The sequence below is a fragment of the Myotis lucifugus genome, unplaced genomic scaffold (assembly GCF_000147115.1).
Source record: "Myotis lucifugus unplaced genomic scaffold, Myoluc2.0 scaffold_778, whole genome shotgun sequence".
In the NCBI taxonomy this organism is placed as follows: Eukaryota; Metazoa; Chordata; class Mammalia; order Chiroptera; family Vespertilionidae; genus Myotis; species Myotis lucifugus.
In genome coordinates this window covers 46,779-61,465 of record NW_005871826.1, presented here as the reverse complement: position 1 = coordinate 61,465, position 14,687 = coordinate 46,779, and the positions used below count along the sequence as shown (strand labels likewise).

The 14,687-nt window shown below is 50.5% G+C and overlaps 1 protein-coding gene across 1 annotated transcript in view; it reads left to right on the top strand.

Moving 5' to 3' along the window:
- The window catches only part of FANCA (Fanconi anemia complementation group A), a 39,995-nt gene that overhangs the window by 15,478 nt on the left and 9,830 nt on the right, over positions 1-14,687 (top strand). Inside the window, exons 19-30 of the mRNA XM_023746977.1 lie at positions 142-202; positions 295-344; positions 3,137-3,213; positions 4,771-4,890; positions 6,524-6,660; positions 7,068-7,138; positions 7,444-7,540; positions 7,622-7,809; positions 8,882-8,978; positions 10,359-10,535; positions 11,686-11,759; positions 13,179-13,307. Of these exons, the coding sequence (XP_023602745.1) occupies positions 142-202; positions 295-344; positions 3,137-3,213; positions 4,771-4,890; positions 6,524-6,660; positions 7,068-7,138; positions 7,444-7,540; positions 7,622-7,809; positions 8,882-8,978; positions 10,359-10,535; positions 11,686-11,759; positions 13,179-13,307 (1,278 nt within the window). The remainder of the gene's footprint in view (positions 1-141; positions 203-294; positions 345-3,136; positions 3,214-4,770; positions 4,891-6,523; positions 6,661-7,067; positions 7,139-7,443; positions 7,541-7,621; positions 7,810-8,881; positions 8,979-10,358; positions 10,536-11,685; positions 11,760-13,178; positions 13,308-14,687) is intronic.

Below are 14,687 nucleotides of genomic sequence, written 5' to 3'. Positions count from 1 at the left end.
ACTGGGACTTTACAAATGTGATGGAACGTCATGGCCGTGAGAGACGGCCCACCGGGTGCCCCTCTGGAAGCTGACGTGTTGTTGTGTTCACTGAGGCGTCCTGACGCTTCTGTTGTCTGAGCCCGCTCTTCTGTGTTGCAGCATATTCCGGAGGCCCTACTATGTCTGTCACTTTCTGCCCGCCCTGCTCACGCCTCAAGTGGTCAGTACACATCTTCACGAGCTCGGGGCCGAGCGGCAGAGAGCAAGGACGTTCCTGTGGATCTCACTGGAGTCTCGTGTTTCCTCTCACAGATCCCGAGTGCCCCTGACTCCCGGGCGGCCTTCATAGAGTCCCTGAAGAGGTGCGCAAGGACAGTCTGTTCCTAGTGGGGCTTTTGACAATGCAGAGAATTCTGGTCCTTTTGTAGAGACGTTTTATCACATGTCTGTGTTATTTATAAAATATTGGCGCAAAAGATTTTAAAAAAATTCTTTGATTCTGAGTATCGCCACTTAGCATCATTTTTCAATGAACGTGTAGGAGATTGATTGGTCTGGGAAGTAGTGTTATTGGTACAAAATCATGAAAGGAGGAAAATTAATGCCAGCTTTTTTTGTATTTGCGTGATATAGCTTAATTTTTTGACATTTATTTCTAGTCTTAAGAAATGTTTTGTCAAAGTTAAATATGGTTTAGAAAAAAGAATTATAGTTCTGAAATTTTTAAGAAAAACAGCCACCACTCACCCCTCCCTGCCATTTCTTTCTCTCTGGACGCAACTGTTTTCAACTCTTAGCTGATTTTATTTCTCTCCATATCTAAATAGCATTTTTATTTTGCTGCTTATCACTTTTTCTGTTTTAGGAAATGTCAATTGATAATCCACTGTGGAAGAAAGTCTTCACCTTTCTTCCATCAATACAATTAGCTGTCCTTCATATAATAGTTTTAAAAACTCAGGTTTTACTTTCATTTTTGAAGGCTGTCTGTATAAACACTGCTCAGATTTGATCTTAGGAATCCGGTTGTTTTTCTTTTGTTTTCTCTGGAGTTCATATTTGTCTTGTCCTCATTTTCCTTGTACATATCATGATTCACCTGCAGATCCTGCCAGTTGCCTAGAGCCCTCTCATTCAGAGTCGAGTGTCCAACAGTTACATCTGGAGACACCTCTTGCAGAGCCTCCCTCCGACCTGCTCCAGTCTGAATTGTTGGCTTCTGTGCCTCAGAGCACAGCCGTCATCCGTGTCTCCCTTGGCCATCACCCAGTGTTCTCTAGCTTGTGCTGACCCTTTTCTGTGTCAGATCATCCTCTTGGTTTGCTCCTTTGTTTTGGGGGACCATACCCTGTTGATGCGTATTTTTATTAAGAAAGGATGGATGGGAGATAAAAAAAAAAAAAGTTTGACACCTTACTGAGCCTTCAGGTTCAACAGATAGTTTGGTTGAGTATAGAAATCTAGGCTGGAGCTTGTTTTCCTTTCAGTCTTAGAAAATATTCCTCCATTGACTTTGAGCCTCTTGTTGTTGAGATGTTATAAACTTATGGTTTCTGGTTCTCTGCCCTGTGTTTCTCTCTCTGGAAGCCTGTAGTCTTATTTTTCCGCTGTGTTCTGAAACTTCATAGTAATGTGGATTGCTATGGATCTGATTTCATTTCTTGACCGGGCAGATGGCGGGCCTTTAAATCTGGAAATCCATGTCCTTCAGTGCTAAGAAATTTCGTCTATTTTAAAACCTCTTGTTATGAGAAATTTAAGACAGAAAACTACAGATAAGAGTATGTATAACCCAGCTTTCATAGTTATCAACAAATGGCCAGTCTTGTTTCATCTGTAGCCCTCAGTTCACCCACTTCTCCACTCTTCTGGGTTATTTTAGAGCAAATCCAGACTATTCTTCCACCTTAGCTTATTTCATTGCAGGCTTGTTGCCCTCGGTTTTTTGGAGCCCTTGATTTTCAGATATTAGAGTTCTTGGATTATCTTCTGATGTTTTTTCTCTTCTGACATATTTTACATGTCTGGTGTTTGGGGATTTTTTTCCCTCTTCTTTCTTCAGGTTTACCTGTCTGTCCTTTAGTGAGTCTCACTTCTGCCACCAGATGCTCTTTTTATGGCAATCTGTTCTTACTGAGCAGCTGCCGTGTTTGCCTTCCCTCTCAGAGTAGTAACGATAGTGGTGCCTGAGGGTTTTCCATGAATTTCTCCATTTTCTTTTGTTTGCATTGATTTCTACTTTTTAAAAAGTACTTTTATTGAGTTTTTAGGGAGGAAGGGAGAGGGGTAGATGGAAACATTGATTGGCTACCTCCTTCGTGCCCCCTACTGGGGATCGAGCCCAAAACCTATGCATGTGCCCTGACCAGGAATTGAACCAGTGACCTTTGGTTCCTGGGTGAGTGCTCAACCACCGAGCCACACCAGCCGGGCTGGTTTCTATTTCTTAAGCTAAAAGCTTTCCACTTCCCAATTGGTCGGTGGTCCCCTGGGTTCCTACTTTCCAGGCTGTGTTCCCTGCCTCACTTCAGGTCCCCCGACGGGACCTCACTCTGGAGCTCCGCTGTGCCCTCCTCCTGTTTGTATCGTCATGGTTTGCAGCACTGGCGGGTCAGATGCCCTCCTGCCTCCTGGCTCATGTGGAGGCTTCTTGTCCTGCAGGCCATGCCAGTGTCCATGCGTCCCGTACCTGAGCTGCCCCTTGTGGCTCCTCTGAGGGGGACTCCATGGCTCCTGTCCTTGGGCTTGTCACTGTGCCCTGAGACAGTGCCAGCGTGCTTTGTAAACGCCCCTGTCCTTACCACAGGACCTACTCTATAATTCTTTGTATTTTTAATCACATTTGGGTGTTTTTGTTAGTATTAATTAAAGTAGTATAAGTTCCCTTTTAAAATTTGTAAATTTCTGAAACTTGAATGAGAGAAGTAAAAAACATGTATAATCTCTGTGCCCAGTGAAACCACTGCTGGCAGATGTGAACACATAGCATTGTGCACCAGTGAGTGGTTTTTCTAAACGGGTCATAATGTACAGTGCTGTGTAATTACATTTCCTCTGTCACCTACTTTTGTTTTATTAAAGCTTTTGGAATCGTAAGCTTGAGAATTAGCTTGAGTTATAGTTGACCTGATTTTAATGTTTTGTTCTGATCCAGAGCAGATAAAATCCCCTCGTCTCTGTATTCCGCCTACCGCCAAGCCTGCTCTGCTGCTGGAGAGAAGAAACCGACAAGTAAGCGTTCTTGGCCATGAGCTGTGGAAGTGGCGCCTTGGTCAGTGCTGTCTAGTTAGGTCGCGCTGGGTCTGGCCAGGGCTCTGGTTTCAGAGGCTGCCCACCACCAGCCCCAGTCATGGACCAGGATGTGATGCTGTCAGCTCACAGGCACTGAGCCTGGAGATGCTGATGTACCTGAAATAGCACGTTCTTAAAGCAGTGCATGCGCACAGCATCCACTCTGCTGTTTGTGGCCCCACTGAGGGTGATGAGGCTTCTGCTTGCTTGTCCTGGGTTCAAGCTTTAAATTCGGGTGACCTCTCAGACTCAGCAGCCGGGCTCCAGGACTGTCTCGTTTCTGAAGCCTGTTGTAGGGCTGGTCTGTGGACAGCTTTCTGACTGACCATTTGGATGGCAGTTAAGTTCTGTGGATTGGCCGGGGGGAGGGTCTTTCTGCTTCTGGGGAACAGTGACATGGACCTAGGTCACATCTGAAAGGATGTAGAGGTGGGACGGCCGTGCTGGGAGCAGCTGGGCAGACTCGGTGTGTTCCTGCCCACCCTACGGCGGCTGACAGTCAGCAGTGCTGTCAGGCTGTTTTCTCAGCAATGTCATTGGACGGGGCAGGAGCCACGCTGATGAAGCAGCTTGTGTTTGCTGGTTTCAACTCCGCAGCCAGAAACCCCTTTCACTAGCCTGGATAACTTATAACAGATGGAAACCCAGCCCTGAGCGGGCAAAGAATGAAGGTCCCATATCTCACCGCTGTTAGGTCCAGTGAGTCGGCAGCTCTGCTGGGGATGCCATGTGTGGTGGCGTTGGTCCTCCTCGCCCAGCCCCAGGTCCCACTTTTGGGGGCTTTCAGCGCGTCTTCTGCTGTAGAACTTGATGCAGTGGACTCATCAGTAGAAGCCTTAGGCTCTGACTCCTGGTGTCATCGGAGACCTGTGAGGCTTGCTGCACACAGTGTCTTCTCCAGTGACACCAGAAATGAACTGATTTTGCTTTTAAAACACCGATTCTGTCTTTTTTCTTTGTTTCATTTTTTTTAACATCCTATGATAAACAACTTAGAAGTTTGAGAAACAGGGAATAAGTCATTCATGAGTGTCTCCTGCCCAGCCTCCTTTGCTGTGCTTATCTTTTTCTTTCTTTCTTTTTTTTTAGAAAGAGAAGGGAAAGGAGAGGGATAGAGAGATAGGAACATCAATCGACTATCTCCTGCATGCCCCCTACTGAGCATTGAGCCCACAACCTGAGCATATGTCCTGACCAGGAATTGAACCAGTGACTTCTTGGTTCATGGGTCACTGCTCAACCACTGAGCCACACTGGCTGGGCCTCATCTTTTTTCATTAGGCACATGCTTTTCTCACTTGTGGCAATTGGGCGGATAGACCATGCTTGTTCTTCAGCTTATGAATGTTTTGATTTTTGATGTGACAGCATCCAGCCTCAGGAGGGTTTCATTCCCCCCCGTTGTGGGCAGAGAACCCATGGGAATGAGCAGGTCCATATTCAGCTGCATGTTTCCTGATGGCTTACTTGTTAGAATCGCTCTTTCCCGTCTTGCAGATGCAGCCCTGGGAATGGAGGTGGAGGCGGAACCTGGCTGTGCGGAAGGCTCCCTGGGACTGCTCACAGCTGCACTTCAAGAGCTCAGGACCGCCATGACAGACCCCGCCCAGTATGATGGTGAGGATGGGCATTGGGCAGGCTCAGGAGCTGTGTGCGGCCATGGATGGGGCTCAGTGGCTGGTCCACTCCCTCAAGGTGGTAGTGGCTGGTACTTATTCCTGTGGTTCAGTGTTTGGTAGTTAAGCCTCACCCTGGTGCTGGCAGGTATCAGGATGTGGTCCTCTTTAGACAGGATGGGAGACCAGTCACTCCAGCTGTCACAGACCCTTGACAGAAGGTGACTGCTGCTCTTTGGCATCCCAGTTGGACAGGTGGTGGAGAGAAGGCGGGCGACGTTACTAGGTTGGGGTTTTCTTTTCCTCACGCCTGAACCTCTGCTGCTGTATGAGTTGTGAGTGTTTCTCTGGATTGGAGCCCAGACAGTTCAGACTTAGCAATGGTGCACAGCAATCTATGAAATAAATCCTAACTTCCAGCACTTTCAGACTTTACTTATGGAAAATGCAGAATCCGAAATAGTAGGCTAGCTTGTGCCGGCATGGCTCAGTGGTTGAGTGTTGATCTATGAACCAGAAGGTCACAGTTTGATTCCTGGTCAGGGCACATGCCTGGGTTGCAGGCTCAATCTCCAGTGTGGGCATGCAGGAAGCAACCAATCAATGATTCTCATCATTGATCTCTCTCTCTCTCTCTCTCTCTCTCTCTCTCTCTTTCTTTCCCTTTCCCTTCCATTCTGAAATCAATAAAAATATATTAAAACAAAATTAGTAGGCCATATTTTTACCTAGTAACTGTACAGATTTTTTTTTATCATTACCTAAGGATACATTCATTGATTTTTAGAGAGAGGAAGGGAGAGAGAGAAGAGAGAAAAACATCTATCAGTTGCCTCCTGTATGTGCCCTGACTCGTAATCCAACTGCAGCCTAGGTATGTGCCCTGACCAGGAATGGATCCTGCACCCTTTTGGTGCATGGGATGATGCTCCAACCAGCCAAGCCACCCGTCCAGGGCTGTTATGAATTCATTTTATTCCTGCTAGGAAAGAATATCCTGAGAGAGCCTCACAGAGGAAATACTAACAAAACTATCTTAGTTCTTCTGTTTGCTGGGTGTCTGCAGGGCCTTAGCTGCCATCCTGCTGAGTGTGCCATGGGGTGGGAGCGTGGCCTTCAGAGCTGTGCTGCAGAACATGGCATCTGGGGATCCTGGGGCCTGGCAGGACCCAAAGGCTCTAGCAAGGTGGCTGAAAGGTCAGGTCAGCCTTGTTCCAAAGCAGCAGAGGTTCCATTTCCACACAGTATGGTTGGCCCAGTCAGCACCCACCCAACCTCTGTGCCCCGAGGCTGTGCTCTTGGCCATCGGCAAACACGATGACAGCTGGGACGCAAGCCTCCAGCAGATGTCACGTGTGGGGGAGAGTTGGTATGTGATTCAGATGAAGAATTTAAATAAGTGGTGAGGTTTGTGGTGGTGACAGTGCATCCTCCGCACACGTGCAGTACAGGTGTGAGTGGTGGCCGCCCCTCTGCCGTGTCACCTGCTCTCCACGCCCAGTCGCTGCCGCCTTCAGGGAGTTGGCCCTGGGTGCAGTCAGGGTAGTGTTGGGTAGTTTCTGCGCCCTCATCAGCCCCTCTGTGCACCTCCCCCCCGCACCCCTGCTCACCTGACTGGACTCTGCCATTTGCAGTTTTGTCTGCTCGGATTGCGGTGGTTTCTGAAAGGCTGCACTCTGCCCTGGGCCTCAGTGAGGACGACGGCAGCTCCAAGGTCTCGAAGATCCAGCTCAGTGCTCTTGCTCCCAAACTGGAGCAGCGGGAGCAGCAGGTGAGTGTGGGACGCCAGAGCGCACAGCTGTCGCGCCTGCTGGGTTGTGCTAGAGAACCGAAGCCCTTCTCTTCACCCTTGTCCTGCTTTATAAAGTGTGTACGCAGAGCCGGGACGGTCAGAGTCCTCAGTGCCAGGGTCAGCACCCCACCTGTGTGCACAGAGAACATGCAGCAGGGGCATCTGTGGCCTCAGAGTCCACAATATTCACTCTGGCCTGCTCTCTGCTTAACGTTTCACCAGAGATTGTGGGACAGCACGTGGCCTGTCATGTTCCCAGGCCTTGGGAGTGGGGATTCTTGTACCCGTTTGCTTCTGGGTTTCCTCTCCGAGTGCAAACCTGTCAAATGTGTGTAAACAATACAAGATCCGACTCATGCAGGTTCCCCTCCGGTGTCTCCTCTCAGGTCGTGGATCTTCTGCTGACCTCTTTCTGTCAGAACCTAATGGCAGCCTCCAGCTTTGCCCCACCGGACAGGTATCTGGGCAGTTTGTCTGCAGGTGGCCTGCTGCTCTGGGTGGGCCCCCTTGTGGAGCAGAGCTTCTCCCTGGTTCCATGACGACAGTGGCCATCAGTTCCTGGTCCTCTGGCTTCCTGCTGGGCTACTGGTGGGGTCTATGCTGACTTTATCCAGTGGGGATAGGGCAGGAGTGAGCATTGCACAGGAGACGCCACTATTTGGGGAACTGCCTGCTTCTTGCTGAGGCCTCCTGTGCCCGAGTGCTGGCGCCCCAGACCCTGGGAGGGCTGTGCAGGACTGGGACTGGCCATTGTCTCTGCAGGCAGGGCTCCTGGGCGGCCCGCTTTGTGACGACCACGTGTGGACGCTCGCTCCTCCCCGCTGTGCTCACCAGGCTCTGCCAGCTCCTCCGTCACCAGGTAGGGCTGCTGCCTCCCTCCAGCTGGGAAGGGGGCTCTGCACCCTCCCTCCTGCTGAACTAGTTCTCGGTCCCATTTTAGGGCCCGAGCCTGAGTGCCTCGCACGTGCTGGGGTTGGCTGCCCTGGCCGTCCACCTCGGCGAGTCCAGGTCTGTGCTCCCGGAGGTTCACATGGGCCCTCCTGTCCCTGCCAGGGGCCTCTCCATCCCTGAGTTCTTCAGCAGCCTTCTGACGTGCAGGTCCAAGGAGTCCTCACTCTTCTGCCTCAAGTGAGTTCTCCCCCTGGTCCTTCAATACTTGTGTCCTCTGTTAGCAAATCACAGATGTGCCCCTCAGATAATCACTGGTTAACCTCTTGGTGTCTGTCCTTCCAGAATCTTGTTTCCATGTATTTATGTGAGAGTGTTGGTTGGTTGGTTTATAAAAATGGGATCACATGCTGCACTAAGCTGCATGTAAGATGTTGGCACTAGACGGCGGTGCCCTTGCATGTCACTCAGCGTCCTTTGGGCCCGTCAGAGCTGCTCCATTTTGGCTCGGGGTCCTGACTTCTGGTTAGGTCCCTGGTTCCCTGTGCTGAGCAGCTGCTGCAGCTGTTTCTCTAGGGTAAACCCCTACCTGTGGAACAGCTCGTCCAGAGGTCGACTCCTCCTAAGGGCTTTGAGACCTGTCGTCCTATAAGTCTGGGCCAGCTTATACCCCACGCTTCCCATCATGCACCACTGAGCCCATTCCTACCCTTCTGTGTGGGGACACCTGCTAACTCAACAGCGTGCAGCATGCGGGGTGGCAGGTGCTAGGGGCAGGTGGGTGGGTGGGGTGAGAGCGGCTGGCCTGTGCTGAGGAGTCCTGTGTGGTGGGTCTGAAGTGGAGCTGTTGGCTGGGACTGTGTTCGAAGTTTACTGACAGTTGACAAAAGGCCTGAGGGATGTAATCAGCAGAAAGGATAAGTGCAGGAAAGCCTGTCTCTGCCTATCGCCCACCTGATGTCTGTGTTGTCCACACTGGAGGCAGATTGCCCATCCCCATCCCTCTCGTGGGCTTTTGGCAACACCAAACAGTCCCCATTGGGAGTCAGTCCTGTAGGTGCCGTGGTCCCCCCCCCCCCCTTCCTGACTTTCTCTGGGCCCCTGGGTGAGTCTCTTCTGGTTGGTCTCTCCCTCCTCCGAGTCTCCACCTGCAGCAGGGACAGAGCTCAGACCCAAAGGGTGTGACGTGGGGGCCACTTCCCCAGGGCTCAGGAGTGGAGGCTGAGGACAGGGACTCGGACTCACGCTTAATTCTCTCCCTTATTTCCATGGACCACATTTCTGTGTTACAATGTCCATTTTCTATTTTCAGATTTTGTACCGCGACAATTTCTTACGCTTTGTGTAAGTTTTCTCCCCAATCATGTGATGCTTGGTATAGCTGTTTATCTCCAGGCCTAATAAAAAAGGTGGGTTTCTTAGGTTCCTTTCTTCCGTCCTCCCGAGTCTCCGGTTTTATGCAGGAGTCCGATGCCCATGCCCCTTGTTTATCAGGATGTCTGCTTGGGCTGGACTCGGCCTTTTCCTCCTGTTCCAAGTTGAACGAGGGGGTGTAAGAACCTTCCCATTCAGAGAATCTATTTCCTCTAGAGCAGGGGTCCTCAAACTACGGCCACATGCGGCCCGCCGAAAACACTTATCCGGCCCGCTGGGTGTTTTTGCCGCCACTGCCTGTCCTGCTTAGCAGCCGACTCATCCCGGGCCCGCAGTGCGCATGTGTGGAATGTCTGAGGGACAGTGAACTGGCCCCGTTTAAAAAGTTTGAGGACCTCTGCTCTAGAGAGTTCTGTCTTCTTGTGAGTGCTTTTTAGATTGTTAGGAGATGAGAAATTTAAAGTGTGTGAGAAACGTTACGTGTCAGCCAGGCAGGTGAGGTTGCTGCTCCTTTTGCAGAGGTTTAGGGAGCCTCCCTTGTGAGGTTTAAACCTGGTTCTCAGTCCAGGCTCACCCTTAGGATCAATGGAGCTTTAAAAGCCCAGCCTCCTGGCCTGACAGGTAGATTGGTGTTGGGAGCAGCGGGGCCCCTGTGGTTGGTGTCGAGGAGCTTGGTCCCAGCTGCCAAAATGTGAGGTATGGAATGAAGAGCAGGAGGAGTGGCCCCAACAAGGAAGTCCCCAGTCACACTGTCCAGTCCCGATTCCCATGTGGTGCAGCCTACACGAGAAACACAGGGAAAATGGCTGACCTCCTCAGGTGCAAAGGGGTACAAAGGAACACCCCCCTGTAGGCTTTGCTTGCCCAGTGCGCATTTCCTGGGGAAGACAGCAGTGCCAGCCGAGGCCTGGGAAGATGGCACCACCCTCTGAAGGGCAGGTCAGACCCAGCCATTCAGCTTCTTTTTTTAAAAAAAAAAAATACTTTATTGGCTTTTTACAGAGAGGAAGGGGAGGGATAGAGAGTTAGAAACATCGATCAGCTGCCTCCTGCACACTCCCCACTGGGCATGTGCCCGCAACCAAGGAACATGCCCTTGACCGGAATCGAACCTGGGACCCTTCAGTCCGCAGGCCGATGCTCTATCCACTGAGCCAAACCGGTTTAGGGCCCAGCCATTCAGCTTCTAAGCATCCACCCGGGGAAACAATCCTGTGTGCACTGAGGTGTACATACAGGCTGCTCACAGAGGTGCTGCATGTAACTGGTCACAGTGCCCAGGGTGCCCCACAGGGGAAGGCGACGCTGCAGGTGAGGCCGCTGCAGGTGACGCAGGGTCTTCGCTGCCTGCTGTCTGTGGCCAGGCTACGTGAGTATGTTCTGGGTCTCACAGATGCATTGCTGTCTCTCTTCAGTTTCAGTTCATTGTGCTCAGATTGTTCTCAGAAGCCCGGTACCCTCTCTCTGTGGAGGACACAGCCAGCCTTCCCTGGAGGCCCTTGTGCCTGCCGTCTGCAGACTGGCAGCGAGCGGCCCTCTGTCTGTGGAGACAGAGCGCTTTCCAGGAACTACTGAAGGAGAAGGAGTTTCATGTAGGTCCTACTGTCCCACCCCTTCTTTCTCACCTCACCCCAGTGCCTGGGTTTGCAGGTGCAGATCTGGGGCCTGAGGATGTGGTGGGCAGGCGGGTGGGCCTGACCCAGTGACGTTGGAGCAGCATAGACTTGGCTTTGGTTGAGACTGTTACTGGGATCATTGTAGATTCACACCGAGGTTTAAGAAACCAGTAGAAAGATGCCTTCTACTCCGCCCGGTTTCCCCCAACAGTAATATTCTGCAGAGATTTTAAGAGTGGATAAGATATGTCCTAAACATCTGCCAGGCTTTGGTTTGGGGCTGGGCTTCTCTGAGCATAATCCTGGGAGCTTGACCCCTGGGCCAGTGTGCCCCTGTTACTCATCTCTGCTTCCTTTTCATAACTTGCATTTATTTCTGGGATGCTTGCCTGTTTGTTTTGGTCTTTAGAGAAAAATATTTTTCAGTTTTATTGTTAACTATATCATTTATGCAAGAGTAAGCCTGGTGGTCTGTGTAAGGCAAGGAACAATGACGCTTAGCAGATGCACTCCAGGGCGCTTTCCAAGCCCTGGGCTATCGCAGCCCTGCATGTCCTACGACAGGCGCACCCCTGAGCACCGCACTGCTGCCTGTCACCGGGTTTGGCCCTCACTCTGTTGGGAGGTGCTGTACGCATGTTTCTGTGATGTGCTCTTTTATATGCAATGTTAGGTTCTGAGATTAGTCTGGGTTGATGTGTGAAATTGTTCCAAGAATTTGAAAACAGGAAATATGCTACGATGAATGTTTGAAGCAGTTACTAAGTTTAGTGGTTACTACCCAGCTCCCGGAACTAGAGTGACTTCTTTCCCGGTGTTGCTGAGCGGCAACCTCAGAGGTTTGCAGATGCCACAGGCCACTGCTCACACCTGCAGTGTGCTGGAGCGCTCCACTCAACAGTCCAGTTTTCCCGTCTTAGTAGCTTCCCATGCAGTTAAACAAAGCGACAGAGCAGTTCTTCATCAGGACCTGGGGCCGGCACCGCCCTCCAGCAGTGGGAGTGGTGTGAGGTAGAGGTTACTCTGACCACCTGAGGGTGCTGGCCTGCGGGACTCTTGGGGAACGACCTGTGGTTCCTGGGTTCCATGCTCGCTGTGGCACCCTCTCAGCTGGTCCTCCTCTCAGTTAACTTACAGAGACTGGGTGCAGCTGGAACTGGAGACTCACCCGGAAGTGGACTCTCTCTCAGACATAGAAAGGTAGGTGTTTAACGGGTTCTGCCCTCAACATGTTTTATGGTTTTCTATCCTTAATGTTCAGTTTAACACATCTGTGAGCACAATTTCATTCACTCCTTTACTCAAAAAACATTGAGCTGTTTGCTAGACACTTCTAGAATGTTCTAGCAGCTGGGATGCCTTGTAAATGAGACCCTCCTGCCCATGTGGCACCTCGCCCTGACACTCCTGACAGGTCGGTCTGGCAAAGGCACCACATAGAGTTGACCCCTGTGTGGCCTGGGACAGGCCTGTAGACAGTGGATAGAGGCAGGGACGTGCTCTCGGAAGGCACCAGGCAGGGCTGTGAGAGCAAGTGCCCAGCGAAGGGGCAGCGGGACAGCAAACACGTTCCCCAGGTGGGGCCTGACCGATCATGTGCTCAGCTGGTATCTGCTGGCCCTGCGTCCACTGTCCATGTGGGAAGAGCACATGCAGCCCATTGAGGAGGCAGAGGGCTGGCTGTGAGGGGATGGTTCCAAGAGGGGTCAATCAAGGTGTGAAGGCTGATTACTGAGACCACTGGGAGGTCCAATGTGTTGTTCTGGGCATGTAAGTGGGGTGCTGACAGAGCCCATGGGTTTGGGGGCGCAGAGGTCAGAGAGGGGAGCAGCTGAAGGCAAGGAACAGGGTCCTGGAGTCCCACTGAGCTTTGTGAGATCAGAGACCCCGGTCACATGGAGTAATGTCTGTCCCCAAGCTTGTCTTGTGATGTCAGATTCTGGACAGAACTAACAGAAATAATGAGAAAAGGAAAAGGCTGTGGCAATGAAAACAACTTTTTCCAACAAAATGGGTTTTTGTTTCCTTGCGCCAGGCCAGCTTTGGGAGGGCTTTGCACCTGTTCTCAAGTGCCTGGGGTCTCTGCCCTTCCTGATGTCTTTCCAGCAGGAAGAGAAGGGTTAGCTTTCTGGTGTGAAGGTCCATGGCCATTCAGTGTCCCTGAGCCCGCCGCATGTGGACACTGTATTTGCACCTGTCCTGGGGTTTCCGTCCTCAGCTATTCTGCACAGGTTTCAGAAGGAGAAGCCCGAGATGATCATGGCTCCTTGCCCACTCATGCTCGGGTTTGGCTCCTTCACAGACGGCAGTGCTGGTGACTCGGTGCTTTTGGTAGTTTGTCCTCAGACCTTTCTAAGGGCAGCTGTCCACATCTGCATACCTGTGCTGTGGATCTGGGGCAGCTCACGGGCACCCCGGGAGGAGTCCTCAGCCTCTGTCCCCAGCTCAGCATGTGCGGGTGGCCCCTGAGGGGTTCTTCATAGGTGGTCAAGGGCCTTCCGTAGCCCCAGACCCCTTGGTCCCACCCCTGTGTTGCTGTGCCCCTCACTGGGGTTCATTTCTCACTATGGGAGCTCCTGCTTGCAGACATTACAGCACAGACTTGGTATGTGCTTGCAGGCGGGACTTCCACCAGTGGGCCATCCGTGAGCATTTCGTCCCCATGCCCTCCGCTGCAGGGGGCTGCGATGGAGACCTGGAGACAGCGTGCACCGTCCTTGCCAACGTTCTGATGGACTTCTGTCAAAGGTCAGGAATGCTGATGCCAAAAAGCATCTTTTAGTTTGGGTAGTTCTAGGAATATTTTTATTTCCCTCCAGTTTCCCCACATTCTCACCAACACTGTTGTTACCTGACTTTTTGATAATATTTATCCTGGTGATATATTGCATTATGATTTTGATTTGCTTTTTCTTGATGGCTAATGATGTTGAATATCTTTTTATTAGCTTGTTGGCCATTAGTGTATCTTCTTTGGAGAAATGTCTGATCAGATCCTTTGCCCATTTTAAAATTGGGTTATTTGTTTCATTGGGCTGTAAGAGTTCTTTAAATGTGCTAGATGCCAGATCCTTTTCAGACATATGAGTTGCACATACTTTCTCTCATTCTGTAAGTCATGTTTTCACTCCTCAGTGGAGTACTTTGATGCATAAGAGTTTTACGTTTTTATGAAGCCCAATTCATCTATTTTCAGTTTCAGCTTTTATGTTTAGGCCTTTGATCCATTTGAGTTAAATTTGTATGTGGTGTATGTTAGGAATCCAACTTTCTTCTTCTGCTTGTGGATGTCCAGTTCCCCAGCACCTTTGTTGGGGTGAGTGTCTCCTCCCAATTGAATGGTCTTGGTGCCCTTGTCAGAAATCAGTCGATTGTACTTGTGAGGGTTTTTTCCTGGACTCGTCTGCTGAGCTGCAGGTCCATCCTTACTGCCAGCCTCACACTATTTTGGTTACTGTAGTTTGTACTAAGTTTTAAATTGGGAAATGTGAGTCCTCCAACTTTGTTATTTTTATTTTTTAAATAATATAGACCGCCCTGACTGGTGTGGCTCAGTGGATAGAGCATCGGCCTGCGGACCGAAAGGTCCCAGGTTCGATTCCGGTCAAGGGCATGTACCTTGGTTGCGGGCACATTCCCAGTGGGGGGTGTGCAGGAGGCAGCTGATCGATGTTTCTCTCTCATTGATGTTTCTAACTCTCTATCCCTCTCCCTTCCTCTCTGTGGAAAATCAATAAAATATATTTTAAAAAATAATAAAAATAATAAATAATATAGACCAAGCCACTTAATTTTTTTATCCATAACTAAGGGCACATTCATTGACCTGGGGAGAGAGAGAGAAACATCGATGGGTTGCCTCCTGTAGGCACCCCAACTGGGATCAAACCCACATCCTAGGTATGTGCCCTGACGGGGAATCAAACCATACCCTTTGGTGTATGGGATGATGCCCCAACCAACCGAGACACACCAGCCAGGGCTGACTTTGTTCTTTTTCAAGGTTGTTTTGACTGTTTTGACTGGGTCCTTTGCAATTCCATCTGAGTTTTAGCATCAGCTTGTCACTTTCTACAAAATGATACAGGATTCTGATGAGGATTGCATTCTTTGTAGATGAATTTGAGT